Source organism: Tenrec ecaudatus, chromosome X (assembly GCF_050624435.1).
Source record: "Tenrec ecaudatus isolate mTenEca1 chromosome X, mTenEca1.hap1, whole genome shotgun sequence".
NCBI lineage: Eukaryota > Metazoa > Chordata > Mammalia > Afrosoricida > Tenrecidae > Tenrec > Tenrec ecaudatus.
This window is the reverse complement of record NC_134548.1, coordinates 166314252-166337660: the sequence shown is the minus strand read 5'-3', so window position 1 is coordinate 166337660 and position 23409 is coordinate 166314252. Positions and strand designations below refer to the sequence as shown.

General features: G+C 56.8%; 1 protein-coding gene across 1 annotated transcript in view; it reads right to left on the bottom strand.

Moving 5' to 3' along the window:
• The window catches only part of ZNF185 (zinc finger protein 185 with LIM domain), a 52283-nt gene extending 32151 nt beyond the window's left edge, over positions 1-20132 (bottom strand). Inside the window, exons 1-13 of the mRNA XM_075539224.1 lie at positions 20048-20132; positions 9494-9554; positions 9286-9409; positions 8967-9032; positions 8198-8236; positions 8041-8118; positions 7756-7842; positions 7418-7501; positions 7083-7166; positions 6860-6901; positions 5908-5991; positions 3589-3693; positions 2934-2996 (exon numbers count right to left, since the gene is read on the bottom strand). Coding sequence (XP_075395339.1) covers positions 2934-2996; positions 3589-3693; positions 5908-5991; positions 6860-6901; positions 7083-7166; positions 7418-7501; positions 7756-7842; positions 8041-8118; positions 8198-8236; positions 8967-9032; positions 9286-9409; positions 9494-9509 — 872 coding nt within the window. The 5' untranslated portion in view covers positions 9510-9554; positions 20048-20132. The remainder of the gene's footprint in view (positions 1-2933; positions 2997-3588; positions 3694-5907; positions 5992-6859; positions 6902-7082; positions 7167-7417; positions 7502-7755; positions 7843-8040; positions 8119-8197; positions 8237-8966; positions 9033-9285; positions 9410-9493; positions 9555-20047) is intronic.
• Between the last annotated feature and the right edge of the window lie 3277 nt (positions 20133-23409).

Here is a 23409-nt window from a genome sequence, read left to right as displayed (position 1 = left end):
GCTGGAAACCCAGGGAAAACCCAGGACAGATAAACCCCTCATGACCAATAATGAGAGTAGCCATTCCAGGAGGGGAAGGAGAAGGTGGGGGGGGGAGGGAAAAATGATCAAAATGATCTATCTATAACCCCCCTTCCAAGGGGATGGACAACAGAAAAGTGGTTGAAGGGAGACATTGGTCAGTGTTAGACATGAAAAAAAAATTATAAATTGTCAGGAATTTAAGGGGAAGGTATGGTGGGGGAGGGAGGGGAGTAAATGAGGATCTGATACCAAGGACTCACGTAGAAAGAAAATGTTTTGAAACTGACAGCAACATATGTACAAATGTGTGGAAAAAATGGATATATGTATGGATTGTGATAAGCGCTTTAAGGGCCCTCAATAAAATGATACTTTTTTTTTTAAGTGAAAGTTGCCGAGGATTTTGTCTGGCTTGGATCCACATTCGGTGCTCAGGGAAGCAGCAGTCAAGAGATCAAAAGATGTGCTGCACTGGGTACATCTGCTGAGCAAGGATGTTACTTTGAGGACTAAGGCACACCACACCTGACGTAAACCACAGTAGATCTCCATTGCATCCTATGCATGTGACAGCTCGACACTGAGAAAGGGAGACCGACGGAGAACTTAAATTATAGTACTGGTGAAGAATTTGAAACTAGCATGGACTGCTCCAAAGACAAACCAATCGATCGTGGCAAAAGTATGGCCACAGTGCTCCTTGGAAGCAAGAAAGGCAAGATTTTGCCTGGCACACTTTGGCCATGTTGTCAGGAGAGAACAGTTCCTGGAAAAGAACATCCTGCTTAGTAAAGTGGAGGGACAGTGAAAGAGAGGCAGGCCTGTGAGGAGATATGTGGTATGAGTTGGGGGGACCAGCCCCCCACCACTAGGCACAGGTTCAGTAAGCACAATTGTACGGTTGAGATATATATTATATTAAAGTCATTGAGAGCATGAGAGATAAAGAGATATTGCAATAATGGAGTCAGACACATTTCATGGAAGCATTGCTCACCTCTGCCCTGCTTGGTGGTCCATGTGGAGAGAGAGAAGGGAAGGTAAGCTAGAGGAAAGGGAAGAGAAGGGGAGACGAGCGAGAGAGGGAGGGAGAGAACAGCGAGAGAGGCCTCTATTCGTAGGTGACCAGATTTTAACATTGGTAAAGCGGGACACCACTGATAAAACTCATATCCTGGTGAAATAGCCCCATGGCAGCCGAAAACCGTATGCCCTAGCTTGTCATGCATTCTTTCCAAAAATCGGGACTTTTTTAAAACGCCGCGGGACACGGGCAAAATTGTTAAAAATCGGGACTGTTCTTCCAAAAGTGGTACGTCTGGTCACCTTACATTGCTCACCCAGGCCCATATACGGTTTGGGAGTGTGCAAGCCCACTAATTACAGGTAGAGACATCCGTCACAGGAAGGGGTTGCACTACAGGTTATACAGCAATGGAAGAGGGTGGTCTAGGGGCATACATGCAATAGGAAGAGGAGGGATTATGGGTAAACGGGTGACAAGATGGGCGCATCCTAGATAGATTTAGGGTGGCAGCTTAACTTGGACCTGTTCTCTGGATCTCCATAGGAACCATTATCAGTCGGGTGTAACCCCCACCTACAGGAACCAAATAGATGCCTGCAGGCCTGTCCAGTGTCCTTAACAGCAGGGAATGGGGCCCACTGCAGCCTGGCCACTGATCGCCCTCAGGGAGGAGGCCTGCAAGCCTTGGACCTCCCCCCATAGAGTTAGAGGGACACGGAGGCCCAGGCATGGGAAGCATTGTGTGTCCACACCACCTGACAACAAGAATAATATGAACTAAATGCAAGGTTGCAATATGTCACTTGCTGCGGTTATCATTCTCAGATATTTACTCGCAGATGTTCAGAGATCAGATTTATAAAGATATTGGTAATAAAGGTAATAATGAAATGTAAAGCACAGAGCTGCGCAGCATAGGCCTTAATGGTGGCGTTGTCACAGTGCGCACTTGCAGTGGGGACTTCCTGCAGCTACAAGCACTTGGCAGCGAGGAAAGAGGTCTGGGATGAGCCATCTCCGGAACCGGGAGACGACACACAGCTTAGGGGTCCGACTGATAGCAGCTTCGAGAGACTCAGAGTAAGTCATACAGACAGTTGAGGCCACCACCGCTCTCTCCTCGGTGGCTGCCGGCCCGGGGACCTGCTCAGAGACCAGGCCTGCTGTCCCCTGCCTTGGAAATTTGGCTCCTGGATTTAGAGGTGGGGTCCTAGAACTCCTGAAGTGTTTGGCCCACAATGAAAGTGAGGCAGAGGATGGCCCCCTGATGGGCTTTGAGAGCCTGTCCTGCATGGCCAGACGGCAGTTGGTGGGCAGGGGCTGCCCAGTTGGCGATGGGGAGCGGCACCAACCAGCCTGACCTTGCCCTCTCACTGAGGCGTCTTCCCTGAACCACTGGGCCCTCAACATCTTAAATGCCTGCTGTCTGTCCCCAGGGATGGCTCTTGCTTGGTTTGCAACCACCTGGGGGCAGGTGGCACTGTGCCACCTCTTCCCCTCTCCCCCCACCCCCAGTTGCTTCAGGAAATGGCTCTGCTTCCACCTAGGTCCAGGGCCCACTGGCCAGTAAAGTGCCACGTCATTGTCCCCTGTCCTCTAGGGTCTCTGTGAGCCAGAATTGGGCACAGGGGCAGGAGCAGAGGCACTGAGGTCTTGGGGAGGGAAGGGACAACACAAGCAAAAAGAAGAGGAGAGGCCATGCCGCCATTGGCCCTCAGCACCATGTGGGTGCTGTGCTCCAGCTGTGAATGGGAGCAGGACTGGAGCAGAACGGGCCAGACCAGGGCCGGGAGGTCAGGGATGCAGCAGGCAGACTCCACCCCCGTAGGAAGCTGGGCCGCCCCAACAGCCCCGGTCAGTCAGATGGTCGCCCGTTACTTACCCTCCTCTCCCCAGCCCTTCAGGTGCGGATCCCAGGTGGCTCTCGCTCAGCTGTGTGCTGGCCCTGCGGTCAGAAGAGAAGCCTCTGTGGTCGAACCCCAGGCCACACCTCCAGCTTTTCTCCAGACAAGGTGGGTCACAGAGTAGGTGAGAAAGGAATGGAGATCCCTGCTGGATATCTCTGGGGACCTGTGTAGACTTGTTCTCTGACTTCCCCACACTCGGTGGCCTAGCTCTACCCTGGCCACCAGCGGGGCCACAGGCTGCCCAGTGAGGCAAGATCCAAGGCCTCAAGACCGGGGGAGGCCTCTCAAACAAGCCACTGCCATGGAGGTGATCCTAACTCATAGTGATCCTAGAGTGCGTTTCTACGTCTGTCGATCCCTATGGGAACAGACAGCCTCGTCTTTCTGCTGCAGGGAGGCTCGTGGCTTGGAACTGCTGACCTTATGTTTGGTAGTACGATCCCTAATCCACAGCACCACCACCATTGCTCATTCACTCCTTCTCTCAACAAACATTCCTCAAGGAACACACTCAGTATTGGTCCCTCAGTATTGGGACCTCAGGCTCCAAAGGGCAGGCCATGGACCACGGGCTGCGGAGCATGTGGTCTCCATGTCCTGGGGATAAGACTATTCCCTGTTGGGCGTTACCTTTCAGAGACTGGGTCAGGTCCCGTCAAGGCCCCCTCACCAGCTGCATCCTTCTTGGGCTCTCTGGGGCTGGAAGCCTCCTTGTCGCTGTGGCCTGGGGGAGACCTGGGCAGCAGGGGAATGGCAGTGGATCAGCTGCTTGCACTGTGCTGGTGGCAGGTGGGCTTGCAGCTGGTTTAGTGAAGGCCACAGTGGACCTGACTGGCTGCCCCACATCACTCCTCTGGCCCCCACCTCCTGCCAGAGTACAGTCATTATCCACACCCAAGCACAGTAAACCATAAAGCAGTCTGAGAAAGTGCTCAGGGAACCAACCCCAGTGCTTTCAGAAGCCAAGCCCAGTATCGGTCCTGCATATTGTATTTTAAGAGGAAAACTCCAAAACCTGTGCGTTTTGGAGACGGCAACTCCTCACGGGGGTAGAACGCCTTGGTCTGTCGCTTTTGGAGTGGCTGATGGCTTTTAATTGCTGCTCTTGAAGTTATCAGCCCAGGGGGGTAACTCCTTAAGCCACCAGGGCACCATAGAGTTTGCACATTTCCCTCAGAGGCCAGAAGGTGGCGATATTAGCTCCTTCCTGCTTTTGAAGCGGGACCCTGATTCTGGTTCCTGGAGCTATAAAAACTGCAAATCAAACTCTCTTCCATTGAATCTTAGAGTGACTCTGTCGGGCTGAGTAGAACTGCCCCTTTGGGTTTCTGAGACTGTAACTATTTACAAGTGTAGAAAGCCCCTTTTTTTCCTCCCACAGAGGGGCTGGTGGTTTTGAACAGCTGACCTTTCAGGTTACAGGCCAACATGTCACTAAAATACCATCAGTTTCCTCCTGGGGCCATAGAGGCTAATTAAGCTTACTTCCTGCCCACACAAAGTTCAAATCAAACTCATTGCAGTCGAATCGGATCCTCACTCACAGTGACCCTAAGGACACAGTAGAACTGCCCCTGTGGGGTTCCGAGACTGTGACATTGAGACCATAAAGCCTGATCTTGCTCCCACAAGAGGCTGGAAACTTCTAACTGCGGGCCTTGTGGTTGGCAGCATAGCCCACGGTGTCACCAGGGCTCTTCCCAGACCTGGCACAAGTGTCCATGGCTCTGACCCGAACCCCCACCCCACTCCCTTTAGCTGTCCCTCCTATATAACCAACTTCGGAGCGCACCATTAATCAGGGCCTAATTGGCTCTGCGCCCCCATCTTCCACTGCCCCCGGCTTTTGTTAAGTGAATGGTGCAAATGAAACAGTGAGGCCTGGTAAGGGAGTGGGTTACCCCCTGAGCTGCTCACCTCAAGGTCAGTAATTCTAATCCACCAGCCTAATCGAGGGAGAAAGACCAGGCTTTCTACTCTGATGAAGAGTGACCATCTCAGAAACCCACAGGGGCAGCTCGACCCTGTCCTAGAGGGTCGGCATTGCTGCAACGATGGTGAACTTGTTTGTTTGTTTGCTTGCTTGTTTGGTCTCCTCCTGCTCTTGCCCTTCTCGTGTCCTTGAAACACACAAATGCCTTCAGAGCCTGCCCCTGCCATCCTCACATGGTCTCGTCCCCTCTAGCCACCTAGTGACTGATGATAGCCGTTCGTCCTCTAGCCTCTCCTTCCTCACTCAGGATGGGACACCATGGAGAATGGGCCGGGGGCGATGAGACAAGCAGGGAGAGGAGGGGCATCCCAGAAGCTTGGCACTTTCTCCCTGCCCCGCCCGGCTGTGCCCTCGGCTCCTTGGCACACATGGGGCTGCCTGAGGACGGACGAGGTGAGATGTGTGCTTGAGTTGGAGAGGTGGGCCTTAGGGGGGCCAGCACTGCCCTGGGGTCCATGCAGCCACCCCAGCACTTGCCTCTGAACCACTATGAAGAGAAGCGCTGCTAGGCGATGACACTCGGGGCTGGAACCAGCAAAGGACAAGGCCTGATTGACTGCTCAGAAACCAGGGCACAGCCTGCTGCCCTGCCTGACTGGCCCCCTTATGCGCAGCCTCGAGACACCTACCTGGGCTGCCAGCTCCCAGCTAGGTGAGGTGGCCCAGCACAGCCCTGGACCCCTTGGTGCTGCCCCACCCCCACCCCCATCCATGCAGAAAGGCACCTCCAGACAGGAGGGGAAGGTGGGCAGTGGCTAGTTCCACTTGGCTGACTAACGGCTGCCCCTCTAACCCTCCAATGCCTGTCTGCCACCAGGTTAAGATATGCCGCCTCCTGTCAGCCCTAGGACATGAGCCCCATGATCTCCTAGATTCTGGGCCCTGGCCTGGTGCTGGGCACATGGGGACACAGACTCTGCAGCCCCGCAGGCATGATCAGGAGAAGGGAGTGTTACCTAGTCAAGGCAGGGATGGCTCTTGCCAGAGCAGGCAGGTCCTGGCTCCTCTCGGCAGGTGCAGCCTCGTCCACAACCTCCACTCTTGGGGCAAAAAGATAAATGGATGACGCCACGCCTGCCAGCTAGGACAAGGGCCCCTCAATATATGTCCACCCCGGCACTTGTGAGCAGGATCTTATTCGGAACTTGGTCTCTGTGGTGCAGTTTGCATCACAAGGGTCGCTAGTCGCCTGCAGAGCCTCTCAAGGGAGGGAGGCCCTCTCAGCCCCGTGATTCCAGAACAAGGACAATGAACTTCTGTGTAGGCCACCCATCCAGACAGTAAGAACACACCGTACTGGAGCTGCCCGCCTTTCTGGCCCTCCCCTATGGCAGGCCCTCAGCCTACCATTCCCTGGAGCTGCCTAAGGATCCCACTGCCCGACTCTCAGTTTCCTTCCCTGATAGGGGTCCGGATGGTTTCCTTAGGACACTGGGCCCCCTGCAGGGCCATCTCAAGTGTCACAGTCACTTCCCAGGGGACCCCGGCCATTCTTCGTGCCCTTCTCCAATGGTGCTCATTGCCTGAGGCCTCTGACTGGGTCGCTTGTCTTTCTATCTGTCTCCCTCATGCCTCTGGGAGGCCTGTGTGCCCATAAGGGCTGGACAGACAGGTGAGGAAGTAGGGTGGGGCCAGCGGGGGTGGCTCCTGACCCTTTTCTGGTGCAGTCTACCACCCAAGGGCCTAACCAGGTGTCCCTCTGTCCCTGGAGAGAGCAGGGGAAACACCCCTTTGAATGCGCACAGCCACTTTGGCTCCACAGGCCTGGAAGGGCCTGGGCAGCACAATGGCCAATAGGAAGATCTACCACGCCCTGTGCCTCGGTGCTTCTTGCTCAGAGATAGGCTCCCCCCATGCCCACGCACGCCCACCTCACTACCAGGACCCTTTCTCGTGGGGGGCACTCACCGCTTCGCAATGAATGGGGCCTGCAGCTCCTGGGTAGGGCTGCTGGAAAGGACACAGAGAGGTCGGGCAGAACCTGTGCACATGTAAGATCTACATCCCTCTCCCAGCAGCCCTCAGGCTTCCAGAAAGGGAACCCAAGCAGGTCCCATGAGATCTCAAGCCACAGTCACCAGCGGAGGGAGAACCAGGTCCAGTGGTTGGGCGATGGTTCTAGAACACTCACCTGGTGCTCTTCTTGGCTGCAGACAGGACATAGGAGTGGTCCCGGGCCGATGATTTCCTGACCACACTGCTGGCAGCCTCAGACCTGACGGGGATCAGGAGACCGAGGGAACAGCTCATCATCCCCAGTTTACAGATGAGGAGACAGAGGCACGGGCCCCGCGCCCTGCCCCATCTGGTCTGGTGTCCTCGCCACTGCCGGTCCTTCCCCTAGTGCTGCAGATCTTCTGGGGCCTTCCACAAGACCCTTCCCCATTATGGCCAACAGGCCACTGCACAAAGGGGGAGGGGAAGGTCCGGGACCCCAGCCACTGGGATGCCCGGTGACACTCTTACCGCCTTTTCTGCTCTTTAGTTGAGAAGGGCACCTCCTCTTCCACAGCTGCGCCTGCTGAGCTGCGCCTGACGTTGTAGGGAGCCCTAGGGGGCCGAGGGTTGAGTACACCACTGGCTGCCCTGCTCCTGCCCCTTTTTCCTTCTGCCCAGACAGCCCCCACCTTTCCCATCCCAGCTGTCTCTCTGGACCCAGCTTGCCCCTGGGGAGCAGTGGCCCAGAACAAACAATATAAAGATGGGTGGAGGGCATCCTTGGGGAGTTCTGGCACCTGGGTCCCAACTCTCTCAGGCCTGGCCGTGCTCTGGGGGCCCCAAGTGACCGCTAGCCGCCTACTCACAACTTCTTGTAGTCCTCGGTGGTCAGCTTGTAGCCGGACGTTGAGGGGCGGCCCGGCCCCATGCTGGCTGCTCTCACCGGGCTGGCACTGCAGGAAAGGTAAGGGGGTCCGGGGCCTGTCCTCTTTGCTCTCAGCTTGTCAGACCCCCAGGACCACTGTATCCCAAGCCTATCCTTGCTGATGACCCAGTACACGAGCTGCCACTTGGCCCTCTTCCGGGGACCAGGCAGAATCCTCCCCACACAGGGTCTACTGTCCCAGCGGGCAGGACACCCCCAAACACACCTTTGGGGTGTTCCATTGGTTCTGGGGAAGAGTTGCGGGGGCTGAGAGGAGCTGTCGATGGGCTTGGTGAACACCCCCCTAGAAGAGAGGCCAGGAGATGTTGTGAAACGCTGGAGGGGCAGGTGGGGGAGGGGTGGGCAGGGCCAGTGTTACCCACCTGATGATGTAGCCCGTGGAGGCTCGTGTGCTCAGAGGCCTATTGAGGACAGAGAAGGGATAAGGGAAGTGAGGCCCATCAGAGGGGTCCACCCTACCCCCCACCTAACCCACCCTAGATATGGCTGTGATGGGATTAATATGTGACTAGCATTTCAGTCACTTATGTTATGTCATGCAGATGAAGACTCCATGATGTGGTGAGCCTTGTCCAATCAGTGGAAGGCCCGAAGAGCAAGACCCAAGGTGTCCCCTAGGAAGATTCTAGCCCCAGCCTGTAACACAGCCCCTCTGACGGAACAGCTCTCCTCCTCCACCATCTGATCAACTGAGCAGGGACACAAGACTACAGGTGCTGTGGACAAACACCAGCCTAGTTGCAGACCTGTAATTAAAAGTGTCAGCTTTGGGCTGAGTGGGTCCCCTAGTAGCTAATACAATCTAATGCAATGGGCTCGGTCACTCAGCTGAGGTCAGGCCAGTGTAGGGTGGATCCTAAGGCACTTGTGAATTATAAAAACAGAGCGGAGTGAACGCAGACACACACAGGGCAGGCAGATGCCACGGGAGGACAAGGAACCAAAGCTCCCGACAAGGAAGCCATTGGTTCGGCTTCCAGAACTGCGAGACAATGAATGTGTCACAGCGGCCCCTAGGATGCGCAGAGTGACCCTCGGCACAGAAAGCCTGCCCACCTGGGGTCCTTTCTTGATTCAGACTCCCTCTCTGTTGCTGCTCCTCCCCATTAGTTGCCTGGGCCCAACCCTTACCTGGCTTTCTGGACCTCTCCTGGGGATGTAAAGGAGGTGGCGCGGCTCCGGAAAGAAGGTAGTTCTCTGAAGAGAGAGCAGTCCGAAAAGTGTAGGCTTTAGGCTCCTGCCAGCAGCCACTGGCTACCTCCAGGTCAGGCCTCCAGGCAGGCACAGGGAACTCGGCTAGAGCCCTCTGGCCCTAAGGTCTTGCCCACCTCACTTTGGCCTGCGCCTCCACTCTTGCAGGCTCCCCAACTCCTGGGGCTGTCAAGTACTGCCCTCAGCTGGCTGACCTACCCCTTGCTTCCCCTTACACCCACTGCTGGCCGGAACTCACATGGTGCGCCCCTCTGACTCGTCCTGCTTCGCGATCCAGCTCTTGTCCCCTCTCAGGGTGGTCCGTACCTTCATCTGCTTGAGGACGTTGTTGCGTTCCTCCTCAGCAGGGGCCAGGGCCTTAGCTAATGGGGCAAAGCAGCAGCCTCAGAGGGGAGCCCTGACCCAGGGCCCCCTCCAACCCTCCAGATGTGGGGGTCCTGGCCCACCTTTGAGGCTGTTCATGGCGTCTCCTCTGTAGGTCCCTTCTCAGTGGCGTCAATGGGGCTCCTGGGAAGAAAGACAAACATTTATTTGTCCTTCGGGGCGGCAATATGTGAGGAGCAGTGGCTTGGGAGTGGCACATCCACCTGTCTGCCCGGAACTGCTCACCCAGTATCAATGGCTAACCATGCAAGGTGACAGATGAGAATGTCAAGACGTGAAGCCTTCCAGAATATTCTAAGGATCAACCCCTGGGCCCTTGGCATATGGGAGAGAGTTTGCAGTAGGAAGACTTCAGGCTAGATAGTATGGGTGGGAAGGAGGGTGAGGACTAAGAGACCAAACACTCAGGTCCGCTCAGAACGGCCTCAGTTTCCCCAATTGTACACACACACACACACACACACACACACACACACACACACACACCCTGCCATCGAGTTGATCCCAACCCTATAGAACAAAGTAGAACTGCCCCTGTGGGTTTCTGAAACTGTAACTAACGCTGACGAACTAACGTCCGTCACCTTTCTCCCTCAGAGCAGATGGTGGCTTGGAACTGCTAGCCCTGTGGTTATCAGCCCCACTGGTAACTCACGATGCCACAAAGGCTCTGATCTGTGACCAGTCAGCTGATTGTGGCTTGAATTGAGAGGGCCAGCCCCCCTACCACTAATCACGGGTACAGTAAGCACAATTGTACAGTTGAGACAAATAAATATTATAGTAAAGTCATTGAGAGCATGAGAGATATTGCTATAATGGAGTCAGACACATTTCATGGTCGCATTGCTCACCTCAGCCCCGCTTGATGGTCCATGTGGAGGGGGTAGTGAAGGAGGACAAGGGGAAAGGGAAACAGGGCAGCGAGGACAGGAGAGCAGAGGAGCCAAGCGAGTGAGTGAGGGGGATCTCTTTTGCTCACCCAGGCCTATATACCTTTGGGGGTCATGCAAGCCCACTAATTACAGGTAGAGACATCCGTCACAGGAAGGGGTTGCACTATAGGTTATACAGCAATGGAAGAGGGTGGTCTAGGGGCATACATGCAATAGGAAGAGGAGGGGTTGTGGGTAAACACGTGACAAGATGGGTGGATCCTAGATTTAGGGTGGCAGCTTAACTTGGACTTGTTCTCTGGATCTCCATAGGAACCATTATCAGTCGGGTGTAACCCCCACCTACAGGAACCAAACAGATGCCTGCAGGCCTGTCCAGTGTCCTTAACAGCAGGGAGTGGGGCCCACTGCAGCCTGGCCACTGATCGCCCTCAGGGAGGAGGCCTGCAAGCCTCTGACCTCCCCCCACAGCTGATGCTTGTCCTTTTCCCTGGTCCTTCACCATCTTGGCTCTGGGGTGCAGCCCTCTGGCTGTGGGAGTCTCTGAGGCCGTGGACAACATTAACCCCCCACCCCCACCCCTCTGAGGTCACCCAGCCTGCCAAACCTCTGAGCCCCTCGTGGACTCAACCCCGCCCGCCCATACTGTGGCCTGAAAATGTTCACATGGAGATCAGGTAGGGTGGGGGACCCCATTCGCCACATCAGCAAGAGCCACACTGCCATCAATTTCCTTGGGAGCAGCCCGAGGATGCTTGCCATGAACAGCTCATCACCAGGGATGCCACAGGCCAGTGTCTCTCTCCCCTCAGCCAGAGAGCATGGGAACGAGGTATCCTGGACAGGGTACCCCAAAGACACACTTCCCAAAGCCCTTGAGAACAGTGGCCACTTGTTTCCACCGTGAATTTGGCAGGAGAGTGCTGAAAGCCTGTTCCAGGGCCAGTACCAAACCAGGGAGCCAAGATCTCATGGAGACCCACACCTTGCCAGCCAAATCACAACCAAAGAAGCCACTTGACAAAATCAGGACAGGGTCAAGGAGATGCAGAATGACAGCTGTGGAGGGACCCTAAAGGGTCAGATTGTGCCCCCCTCCAAAAATCAGTGTTCAAGTCCTGAACCTCCTGCCTGTTATCACTGCAGTGAACAAGGTGATCACAGAATAGGGTCGGTCCTCATCCTCCATCTCAGTCTCTACCCTTCGGAAGGCAGGGTCCCCATCTCTCTAACCTTTCCCTAAAATCGCTGTGCTCTTTGATGGTCACCATGCCCAAAGGACCATTTTAGCCTCCTCGAGGGACTCAAACAAACCCTTTGAAGTGCTCTCTGCAGCAGGATAACAAATCAACGTCTGAGGGGGCAAGATTGGGCGGTAGGGTAGCTGTGTCATGGAGGCAATTCCCCTGACCCACTTTTGTTTTCCGCCAAGGCAGTTTTCAATTTTCTTAAGACATTTTCCTAAGAAGCCGCTGTGACAGTCTGGCGAGAAAATCGATGAAGATGATCCCTCTGGAATCTGAAGCAGATGTCACTTTCTGAGCTGACCCCACTACCTTGAGTGTAATGGACCCAGGGGTTCCTGTGGAAAGACCAGCCCACGAGACTCAGGAAAGGACTTGTCTGCAAGCATCCACTGGTTGGGAAGACATGGCTAGACAGGTTTGGGGTGGAACCTTAGCTGCAGCACTTTTTGACTGAGCCTTGTAGGAGAGAAGGACAGACACAGAAACAGGTCACACACACACACACACAATGGTGCAGCTACTAGCCAAGGGCTGCCTGCAGTCACAAACAGCTAGAACAGGAAAGATCTACCCCTAGCACCCACTAGACAGCCTGGTGGCCAGGGTGGCGATTTGCTCTTCCAGCCACCAGACCTTTGTTCCAATGGCGCCAACATGCCACAAATGCCTTTCGGGAAAGTGGGTCCCTCAAAATCTGCCCCTACTCTTCCCTGTCCCAAGACTTGGGAGTGCGGGCACTGGGGCATGGCCTCATCCCGTGTGGGCACCTTCATGGTAGAGATTTCTCCTTTGGGAAAGTCAGACAATGTTTTGCTGAGGCGCCTGCCTGGGCCCCCAAAAGAATGCGTGGGCTCTGTCCCTCACGGCACACCACTGGAACCCCTCTAGGCTGGGGGTAGATCGCCCTATCTAGTCTGAGAAAGCCCCTGCCCTCTGATGCCACCAGCTAGGACCCCAGGCAGCCCTCCTGGCCTTTCTTCCCACTCTTTCCCAATCTCCCATCAGCAGACAGGTGCCTCTTGGGCTCGTAGGCTGAGGGGCGGCCCACAGGACAGGCAGGGAAGCTGGAGAAGGCACAGGGGCAGGGCCCTCCAGAAGGCCTGCTCCAGGTCCACCCTCTCCATCCAGGCTGGGGCCTCTTCAGGCTGCCCGGCAACATTGATGACTGGACCTGATTGGCCAGAAGAGGAGAGAGGAGCCAATGAGGCAGCACCGGAGCCTGCTTCCAGACTTGCCTGCTTCCACTGTGTTCTGTGTTGTCAGAGGCCAAGCGAGTTAGAGCAGGGGCTTCTGGAGCAGAGTGGGGCTTGTGTCATCCTGTGTGTTGGGGGTAGGGGCAGACGCTAGGGGCTCCGCAGACAGTGACGCAAACGCTCCACTGACGCAGGGCCTGTGTGTGTGCGTGGGGCGGGATGAGGGAAGGAATCACCACCCTGCTGGTCCCCCTTCTGGTGTGCACCCTTTCCCCACAGAAGGACCTCCCGCCCATTACTGGCCATCGCCACTACCCCAGGAGCCTCAGGACACGTCCCACAGGTGTCTGCAGGGCAAAGCACCAAGAGTCCCTGCAAGCATGAGGGGCGCCTGCTGGGTGTGTCACCCCACCCCGACCCTCTCTCTGGGTCAGCTGCAGCACACACCCCCCACCAGGAGCACCTCAGGGGTGGCAAGTCCTTGCCTGGATCCCCTCCCCTCCCCATCTGGGATGGGCAGCTTCTTCCAGAGAACTTGAATGCCAGCAAGGGGACGGTATAAGGACCTGAGCAGGGCGACTGACAGGGGAAGAGGCAGAGGAAGGTTGGCTCCTAAGTGTGGAGGGGGTGCTGGTCACCCGCATGGCCTCCTACCAGTGTGGAGGGGCACAAACCCCTGTAGCCTCACCTTCTGGGAGTAGGGCAGGCTGCACACAGGCGATTCCGCCCAGGGGCACGGGAGTCAGGGCTTGTCAGAATGGGGTGTGCTGGGAGCCTGCCACCTCTGTGCCCCACGGGCAGAGGAGGAGGCTCCTATTGCAGAGCCTGGAAGAGGACGAGAAGCCCTGCTCCTTCGGCTTAAAAGCCAAGCTGCCACTTGGAGGACTAGGTGCATCTAACCTAAGCCACGCTCTTTGCAATCACTGCATGCATGCAAAAGCTGGGCAGCGAATAAGGAAAACTTGATGCCTGTGAATTATGATGTTGGCAGTGAACACTGACTGTCTCATGGGCTGCCAGGAGAACGAACAAAGCCCTGCTGAAAGAAGTCCGGCCAGAGTGCTCCTTAGAAGGGAGCATGGCCAGACTTGGCCTCCCGGACTGTAGACGTGTCGTCAGGAGAGAGCAGGCCCTGGAGAAGGCCATCCCGCTTGGTACAGTGGAGGGGCACTGACAAAGAGGAAGACCCTCGAGGAGATGGGCGGACACAATGGCTGCATCAATGGGCTCGAGCATAGGAACAATTGCGTGCATGGCGCAGGCCCCTGTAGGGTTTCTTTCGTTGCTATGAGTTGGAAACCACCCGAAGGCACTTAACAATGACAGGAATAGATTCTCCTTCTCCCGGAAGCTAGAAACCCGAAATCAAGGTGTGGGCAGGGAGGAGCTTCGGCCCCTTCCTGGACAAACCCCTCCTCGTCTGTCTGATAGCTGGGGTCACTGGAGGGCATCTAGGGGGTGGGAGTGAGGTTCCTCCTCCCTCTCACTCCAAAAGGGTTCCCCCTGGACAAGGAGTCTCCAGTGGCCAGTCTTCCCCTTGGGAAGTGAATGCTGAAAAGTGCCCCCAAAGAGGGCAGTGTGGAGCACAGGGGGACGGGTGGCATCATGGAACGCAAAAGCATCAGACAGGATCACTTGCATCTGCCATTTCACAGGAGGGGGCCACGGTGCAGTCCTAGATGTGGGGGGAAGGGGTTTGTCAAGGTCGAGTAGCCAATAAGAGGCCAGCCGAGCAATGGACACACTCCCTGTTACACCACAGCAGGCCTTGCTCCAAGAAACCACTTGCCACTATGGCCTCTCTTGGCTCAGGTGCCCAGGAAAGAGCACTGGACAGGGAATCCAAATGGGGAAGCCTTCAGGAATCCAAGTTCCAAGCACTCCCTGGGTCCAGCAACTACCCATCCCCATGCCCCCTGGCTTGGAAGAAGCCCCCTTGCTGCCTTGTTCTACCTCTGCATGTACAGCCCCATCCACCCAAAAGGACTTGGCGGCGGTGGGGGGGGGGGGTTGCAGAGTCCTGGCAGCAGTAGGGCATCGGCGTCTCACATGTGCCAAGAGCCAGGCTGCAGAAGGCACAAGATGCAGGCAGGTCCACAAGGTAGCTGCTGAGGGAGGGGGCCACCTGGAGAGTGTGAGCAGGGCTGCCGGGGCGAGCGAGCGCTGAGCAGCTGCACCAACTCTGAGATCGAGGAGACCCTGGGCTGGCTCCGGGCCTTGGGCCAGTGGCGGGAACAGCAGTGACCCTCTAGTGACCCTCCCTGGGGCCAGGTCTCTGGGGCTTCTGTGGAGGCCCATGGAGCAGCAGGAAGGAGGTTCGGCATGGAGAAAGAGCTGGAGGGGACGTGGGTCTCCGAGGGAAAAAACGCAATATGGAAAAAGTGGGCACGGAGGGGGTGTTTGTAATGGGCTTTACAGGGAAATGACTTTTGCATGAAAGTCTGGAATTCCACCTTCCCGCCCCCCCCCAACACCCCAGATTGTAGACTTCTAGGCGTCAGTGCAGGAGGGGCCCTGGGAGGCAGCTATCTGAGGCAGTGTGGGTGAGGGACAGCCTTGGCCACCCACCACTCCTGTGGGCCTAGGCTCCCTCCCACGACCGCTTCTTTTCCCACTGGGAGTGGGGCAGATAAAAGTGATGGCTTAGGTCTACTGGACACCTCATTTGGCCTCGAAGGCTGGTGGGCAGGACCCTGGAACATGTCTGGGGAGGCCAGGCAGCAGAGCCTGGGAGTCCTCTCACTCCAAATAGGCCCCCTTGCTAATGCACTCTCTGCCCTGCCAAGTCACATTGTCATCCGTCGCGCCGGTGTAGTAAGGGCCCCTCCTGCAGGGCTGGGTGCCAAGGCACTAAAAGGGTTTGGGGGGGCCTCAGAGCCCAGACCCAAACCCCAACTAAGCAACACACACATTCATGCACACACACACGCACACACAGGCACACACAAGCTCTCTCTCTCTTTCTCTCTCTCTCACGATTTCTAGCATCTCTCTAGGAGCCCTGGGGGTCTAGGGGTTATGAGTTGGACTGCCATCTGAAAGGTCCACAGTTAGAAACTACCAGCAGTTTTCAGGGAGAAAGATGAGGCTTTCAACGCCCATAGAGTTACAGTCTTGCAAACTCACAGGAGCAGGGTCAGTGCCTATGAGTTCAGCCCCACCTGTCTCTAACACTGTCCTCCAAGTGGATTCTCTCTCATGGTGACTGTGCAGTTAGCAGCCAAACAATGTTCAGGGCCATTTAGTGTAGTCCCAGGTGACCCAAATGAGGTTCAAAGGAAAAAGCAGCACCCCACCCCTCCTTCCCGCTTTCTTCCTCTCGAGCATCGCCTCGAGTGTTGGGAAGGAGCGCATCAGCTGGGGCCGGGAGGCCGGCAGGAGCCACGGGCAGTAGAGGTGCCCTGTTGGCCAGGCCCGGGGAGGCCCAGTGGCTCCAGCCCCAACAAAAGAGCTCCGTCCCTCAGCTTCTGGTGTGGAGAGCCTGTCCTGGTTCCAGTGGGATGATTTTGTCTTTCAGTCTCCCCCAGGAACTGGCGGCTGTGAACATGGCAGCCATAGCAACCGTCAGCCACCTCAAGGTCTCCGGGAAACTGACCTCGTCACCACAAAGTGACCAGCTGAGCACACAATCACGGCATCTTGCTGAGGGCCTGCCATCATGGACCTCAGAGCTGGCATCTCCTCTGAACCCCGGCAGTCTGGGCCCAGGCACAGCTTTGAGGCACTGCGGGGTGGGTGTAGAAGGCTATGCCGGCTGCCCTGGGGCCCCTGCTCTGAAGGCAGCTGCTCTCCAGCTCCCTCAAGAACAGCGGTTCTCAATCTGTGGGTTGCAACCCCTTTGGGGGTCAAATGACCCTTTCTCAAATGGTCGCCTGATTCATAACAGTAGCAAAATGACAGTGATGAAGCAACAATGAAAATCATTTCATGGTTCGGGGTGCGGGGGCATCACCACCACATGAAGAACTGTATGAAAAGGTCACGGCATTAGGAAGGTTAAGAACCACTGTGCTAGAACCATCCAGTGGCCTGATGCCTGGACAGTGATTCTGTTGCCCGCCATCTCTGGCCATACTCTCAGGCACCCAATTCCCCGGGGCGTGTGTCCCACCCCCCAGGGTTAACCTTCCAGCTCTGCCCATACAGTGTGGGAGTAGAAGATGGCCCCGTGCTTAGGCAAACCTTTGTGTGAGCCTCAAATATTCTTGGAGAAAATCACTCAATACCACCCTGCCTGCCTCAAGAACAGCTGGGAGGCTTCAAAGCGTCTTTTGTTGTATAAGTATCTTGGAAGCCATCAAATGGAAAAACTGGCAGAGAACTCATCAACCCGCCCAGCGGATGTCAGAGCAGGTGGCCACACAGGCCAGCTGAGGCCTGGAGTACAGAGATGAAGACACGCTCCCTTGACGAGTGGCTTATCAGAGACAGGGTATCAGAAAGACCCCAGCAGGTGGTTCCCATTGCCTGCTTGAGGGCAAGGCTCTTGCTCTGTGTAAGTTTTGCTGCAAGGGCCTGGTCTCCTTCCCACATCTGTGGGCCTGGCATTCCTTGAAGATCTCCGTGTGTCTTGGCATCAATCTGTCCCTAAATCTAGGAAGTGCTCCGTGTGAGGACGTCAGGGATGATCACACCATTAACTAATTGCCAAAACACATCACTACGTAAGTGCCGCATTACATAGCGGACAAACCACTGAAAACCATGGCCTCGCCAAGTTGACACATGAAATATATGGGAGGGGGAGCTAAAGGGGGGCATGTCATGGATTGAACTGTGTCCCCCTAAAACGCCTTGCCAAATTGGCTAGGCCACAATTCTTGATGTTGTGTGGTTGTACTCCATTTGGGGATCATCTGTAATTATCCTGCATTGGAGATATGTTATAGACGCCTGACCGCTATGTGGTGCTGAGGCAGGGCTAGGTTAGGTTCATAGGGATTCCGTTACATTTGTTAAATGAATGAGGCAGGAATAGGGAGGGCTGTAACACCCTCACTCAGATCACAGCCCCCATCGGACTCACCAGCATCAAGTCCATTTGGACTCACAGTGACCCTCTAGGGTAGAGCAGAAGCGCCCCAGTGGGTTTCCACGACTGTAACTATTTATGGGAGTAGAAAACTTCGTTGCAAGGGTGGTTTCAGACTGCTGACCATGCCGTTAACAGGCCAGTACATAACCACTCTGCCAACTGGGCTCCTTCTGTTTGTTATCCTAGCAGTGGAAGAGCAGGATCACATAAGGCTAGCAACAAAATGTCGAGTCCTCGGAGGAGAATCCATGAGAAATGTGACCAGAGGGCCACAGATAAGGCTTCTTGGGAGCTCTCTGGGCTACTATCTCAACTTTCCTAAACAAAGTTTTCAACACATTGTTGCAGGACGCTTCGTTCTGACCTTGATTTCCGGATGCCTACTGAATTTGGACTAGCTAGTCTCAATGCAGCAGGTATCCAGAAATCATGCTCAGAATGACACGTTCTGCAGCAAAGCGGAACTCAGATGTGACTCTGGAACGACTAGCTGAGAGCTTCAATCAGGGGCCTAGTCTTGGCTTGGCGAACCCTAATCCTCATCAGCATCCTTGCTGGTGAGAAAAGTGGCCACACGTCCCAGGAGTGGGAAACAATGGACGGCTCTCTCACACACACACCCCATCCAGTCTCCACCAGTTGTCCAACCTGACTCCAGTGTCACCCTCAGGAGGCAGTTCCCCAAAGTGAAATGAGAATGAATGTGAAGCGCCTGCCTCTGCCACCACAAACCCAGCAAGCAGAAGAGGAGCTGCTGGTCCCCATGCTGGCCCCTTGAGGTCTGTAGCGGGTCCTCAGTGGAAATTGTAATCAGGGAGGGAGGGCCCCGGGCTTCCCTGCAACCGAGGTCAGTCTGAGGCACTTCTCGGTGCCTGTTGGGTACAGGTGGTTGGTTGACGCATGGGGGACACTGAGGCAGAAACACAAGCTGGGGTAGCAATCCTGGCCTCTGGCATGGAAGGCTTTATCTACATCTGGACTCTGGGTTGGGAGGGAAGTGAGGTGGCTTTATTAATGGAGCTGACCCCTGCCACGTTGTCACTCCCTTGGGCGGCAGGGCTGGCGCTGGCAGAAGCAGCTTTGGTCTTTCTGGACAAGTGTGTATGCCTTGTCCAGAGTCAAGCAGGCTGAAGCTCTGTTTCCCAGGCCCTCCTCCAGGGAGCCTGCCTGCCTTGATCCTCCCAGTCAGAGCTCAGACCCTTGTGTGGCCCATGGTCCCCTTGTCCCTGGGGTGTGGATGTCTGGAGGACTGGAACGAGGCCACCTGGAGGGCCGGGGCATGAAAGGAAGTGGGTCAGATCAGGAGAATTAGAACTCGAACCCAGGTCTTTGAGACTGTTGTCTAAAGACAGGGTCTGATTCCGGGCCACTGAAAAAAAAAGAAAAGAAAAAAAAAAAAGAAAGGGCGACATGTAAGGCCTACATCTGAAGCAAGAGAGGAATGGCCCAAGGCCCATGGTGACACTGTCTGCCCTGGATCACTGGCCTGCATGCTCTCCCAGGCTCAAGTCCAGAAGCTCTGCGCAAAGCTCTGCTGTAGGACTCTGCCGCTCGCCTCCCACTGTTAGAACACACACGCCCTCCGGAGTCCCAAAGCCCACTCTCCCCACCCCCAGCCGGACCGTGGGAAGTAGCAGATAGCACCCACAGGAGGCACTGCCGCGGCCTCATTCGGACACCCGCATCATCCGCCTTTCCAAAGAGGACATGACTCTTGGCTCCCCCTACCCGCAGCCAAACAATCCAGCCACAGAGACTGCGCTGCTGATCCCGTAGATTACGCGCTGTGACACCCGATTCGGCGCCTTCGGTCTGCGCAGCTCTCTTTCCAGATTGCCACCGCGCAGCCATGCAGGAGCAATCTCTGGGATCCCCTGCCCAAAGTCCCAAGGCTCAGTTTTTCGTCCATAAAATGGACTTAAGGTTGACCTGCCGATCCTGTGCGCTCCCCCCCCTCCCACCGCACCCGGGCCAGGCCATGTGCTAACACTCAGAAAGAGCCCCCACAGGGATCCAGGCTACTTGCCTTAGCGGGGCCCCGCCAGCCACGCAGTCTCCTTTGGTCCAGTTCACAGAGAAAAGGCGAAACCCGGCCTCCCCAGGGACCCCGGCAGGGATGCTGCCAGCGGGTAGGCAGCAAGGACGCGAGGAAAGGGACGCCCTGAGGGGTCCCTGTCCCCGGGCCCTAGGCCCGAACACGCGGCTCGGGTGCCGCCCGCTGACGACAGCGACTCGACAGCCCTACCTGGCGCAGGTGCCGGCTGGGCGGGCGCGGGCGCGGGCGCGGCGGCAGAGGCGCGGACTGGACGCGTCCGCAGCGCACAAACAGGTTTTCTCTGCTGAGGCGGCCCGGCCTCGCCCCTCGCCCCTCCCCTGGGCCGGCCCATTCCTCTGTCCGCGCCCGCTAGGTAGATGCGCTGAGCGCATTCCCCACATTCTCCCGCGAGGACTCTGCGGCCTCCGCCCTTCCACCGTCGGGGAAACCGAGGCCGGCCCGCCCCCTGTCCGCCCCCTTCCAAGCCCGCTCTTGGGAAAAACCGAAGCCGACCCGCCCCCTGCCCCCCACCCCATCCCAACCCCCATCCCTGCTCAGGGTAAACTGAGACTAGCCAGCCCCTTATCCCACCCCTCATCCCCACCCTACCCCCTCCTGCTCTCAGAGAAACAGAAGCCTATCCCCCCTGCCCCCGCCTACCCACCTTTCCCCCTACCCCCTGCCCGCCCCCACCCCCAGACCCTTCTCAGGGAAACGGAGGCCAGCCCGCCCCCTATCCCACCCCTCGCCCCCCTTTTCCTGCTCTGGGGAGCCTGAGGCCAGCCAGCTTCCTGCCCCTCCACTCCCCACAAGACCCCTGCTCTCTGGAAAACAGAGGCCAGCTCTCCCAGTGCTCCCCACCCCTCATTCCCTGCCCTCCCCACCCCTGCTCTGGGGAAACCGAGGTCAAACCCGCCTACGCCGCCTGCGCACCCCCCAGCCCCGCCCCCGCCCTGAGCTCCTGAGCCCCAAAGGGCCCAGGACCTCCCCAGATCCATTTCACAGATGGAGCGCCAGACGGCGGGGGAGGCACAGCCAGGCTCGGCAGGAAGTCCTGCTGGCCTGTGCCAAGAAGAGGCTGCCCGGCCCGGGGCTCTCCCAGCACCCTAGCGAACTCTTCATCACCTTCACCCCCACTGGCCTGCACAGTCGGTATTTTGAGGGTGGGCTTTGAGCCAGACCCTGGGCTGGGGGCTAAGATGGAGGAGGCACCGAACAAGTCCCTGGCTTACTTAGCCTATCAGTCCAACTGTCGCCCCGCAGGGATGTGGCCCCTCATCTCTATGGTCACTATCCACCTACCTAGTACAGTCCCCATCCTCTCTCCTCTGGGCCAGTCTCCTTCCTGGTCCCCTTCCTTCCCAGCCAATAGATGGCCAGCTCAGTAGTTGAAGCAGGTGATTGGGAACCCGGCTCCCCCCATTCAGGGGCTGGGAGCTCCCCTCTTTGACTCCCTACATCCTTGTGTGGAACAGACCCCACATTTTCTCCCCTGGAGCTGTACTCTGGGGTCAGACAGTAATTCCTGGTGTTATGGGGCACTCAGTGTAAACCTCGAAGTGGAGTGAGTTGTCTGCCCCCGCATAGGCCTGAGTGCCACTGCCCCTATCCCAAGCAGCTACCCAAGCCACTCCCTCGCCCCCTGTGATCAAGGTAAAGACCCTCCTCTCCACCCAATGGCGGGCAGGTGCCTGGAGGATACTTGTAGCCCTGGTGACACCACTGCTTGGGCTGCCCCTTTCACTGCAGCACTGGCCCTTCCACCCCTACCACAGCCACTTGGAACGCAGTTATTTTATTAAAAAGGCAGGAGCAGCACCCTGAGCCCCCACTGCTGGCCTGGCCATGGCCTCTCTGTCTTCTAGTGACCTCTTAGTCATCCTTCAGGAGTTCAAGGCCCAGTGGTCACTTCCTGCTGACGGCAATGCTGTAGCCCAGGAGCAGTGACTGCAGGGTGGCCCTCTGACTCATCATGGCATCACTTGGCCTCCTCTGTGTATACGTGATGGGCGTCTGTTGTTGTTAGGTGCCGTGGAAGTGATTCCAACCCATAGCGACTCTCTGCACAACAGAAGGACACACCGCCCTGCCCTGCGCCCTCGTCGAAATGCTTTCTCTGCCTAAGCCTTGTGACAGCCGATGTGTCAATCTTTCCCCTTAAGGGCCTGCCTCTCTTGCACTGGGCGTCCTCTGGGAGATTATGTATAGCGCCATCCAGTTCATCGGTGTCTCTTGCCAACCAAGGTTTTTCTGCTTCCAGCACCAGGTCCAGTGGCCTCCTACCCCGGTGCAGGGGCTAAGATGGAGGAGGCACCAAACAAGTCCCTGGCTTGATGTGGCATTCCTAATGGAAGAATACTTATTATATGGCTTTGGGCGTGTTACCTACGTCTGGGACTTGGTCCCCTGAGGTGTCCCTGGCTTAGAGGGGTAGACTGTAGGTTACACAGTGAGGGATTCAGTGTGGGGGAACCAACTTGGTGGTTCTTCCTTCCCAAGGTCACCAGCAGGCAAGTGGACAAGATCCGCCCCTCCCAGCCCTAACTCAGTGGGGAGCTGAAGAGCCTGACCCAGAGGGGTGTCTAAGGGCTGTCTGGGGCCGCAAGCCCTTCCCAGATGACTCAGCCCCTGGCTAGGCCTGCTTCCGTGGGACAACTCAGCTCAGGGGGCCAACCTTCACTCAGCCCCTCCCTCCTGTGCCTGCTCACACCTCCAAACGGGTTTGACTCGAACAGTCAGTGCCCTGCCCTGCCCTGCCCTGCCTCCGTTCACTACCTTGACAGAAATCCTCCAAGACACCTACATCACCACCACCAGGGCTACCTCCTGGCCCCTTAGCCAACCTTCACGGCCCTACAGGCTTCTTGTGTCTGCACTAAAACTCTGGCCCCTCGGGTATCGTCCAGCCTGAATGATGTGTACCTAGCAATGCCAAACGCTTGCAAGCCTCGAGCCCTGCCCAATGGTCCCCTTCGCATGACACAAGTTCCTTCTCAGGGACACCGTGTGGCTTCCCTCTCCCTTTCCCTTAGAAAGTTCTAGGTCTTGCAAGAGTCCTTCCCTGTAGGACCTGAGCGTGGCCCTGCCCCTCCCTGATCTCAGTCTTCCCCTGTCTCCTCCCCATCCCCCAAGCTGACCCTCAGCAGAGCTCTGCTGTGGGGGTGGTGACACCAGCTTTCTGTCGGGGTGCTCAGGGATAATGCCCGGCTACACAGGTGGGGCCCCTCATGCTGAGGGGGCCTGCTCTCAAAGGACTTGGAGCTGCCCAACCAAGGAAAGCCCCTGAGCCCTATGTACAAATGGGGAAGCTGAGGCCCAGAAAATCAGAGGCGTGAAGCGGAGCCCTTCGAGTCCCCATGGGGAGGCCCTGCCTCCTCCTCCCTCCCTCATGCAGCCCAGTCAGACCCAGCTCAGGCTTGGCACAGCTCCTCGTGTGATGGGGGAGGCCAGCCAGTTCAGCTTCTACGGGGTGGGATCGGTGTCTGGGGATCTTGGCTGCAGGCAGAAGCACCTCTGGGAGCAGTGGCCTTATCTTCCAGCTCTAAGGCACCCCGCCACCTGGTCCCGTTTCC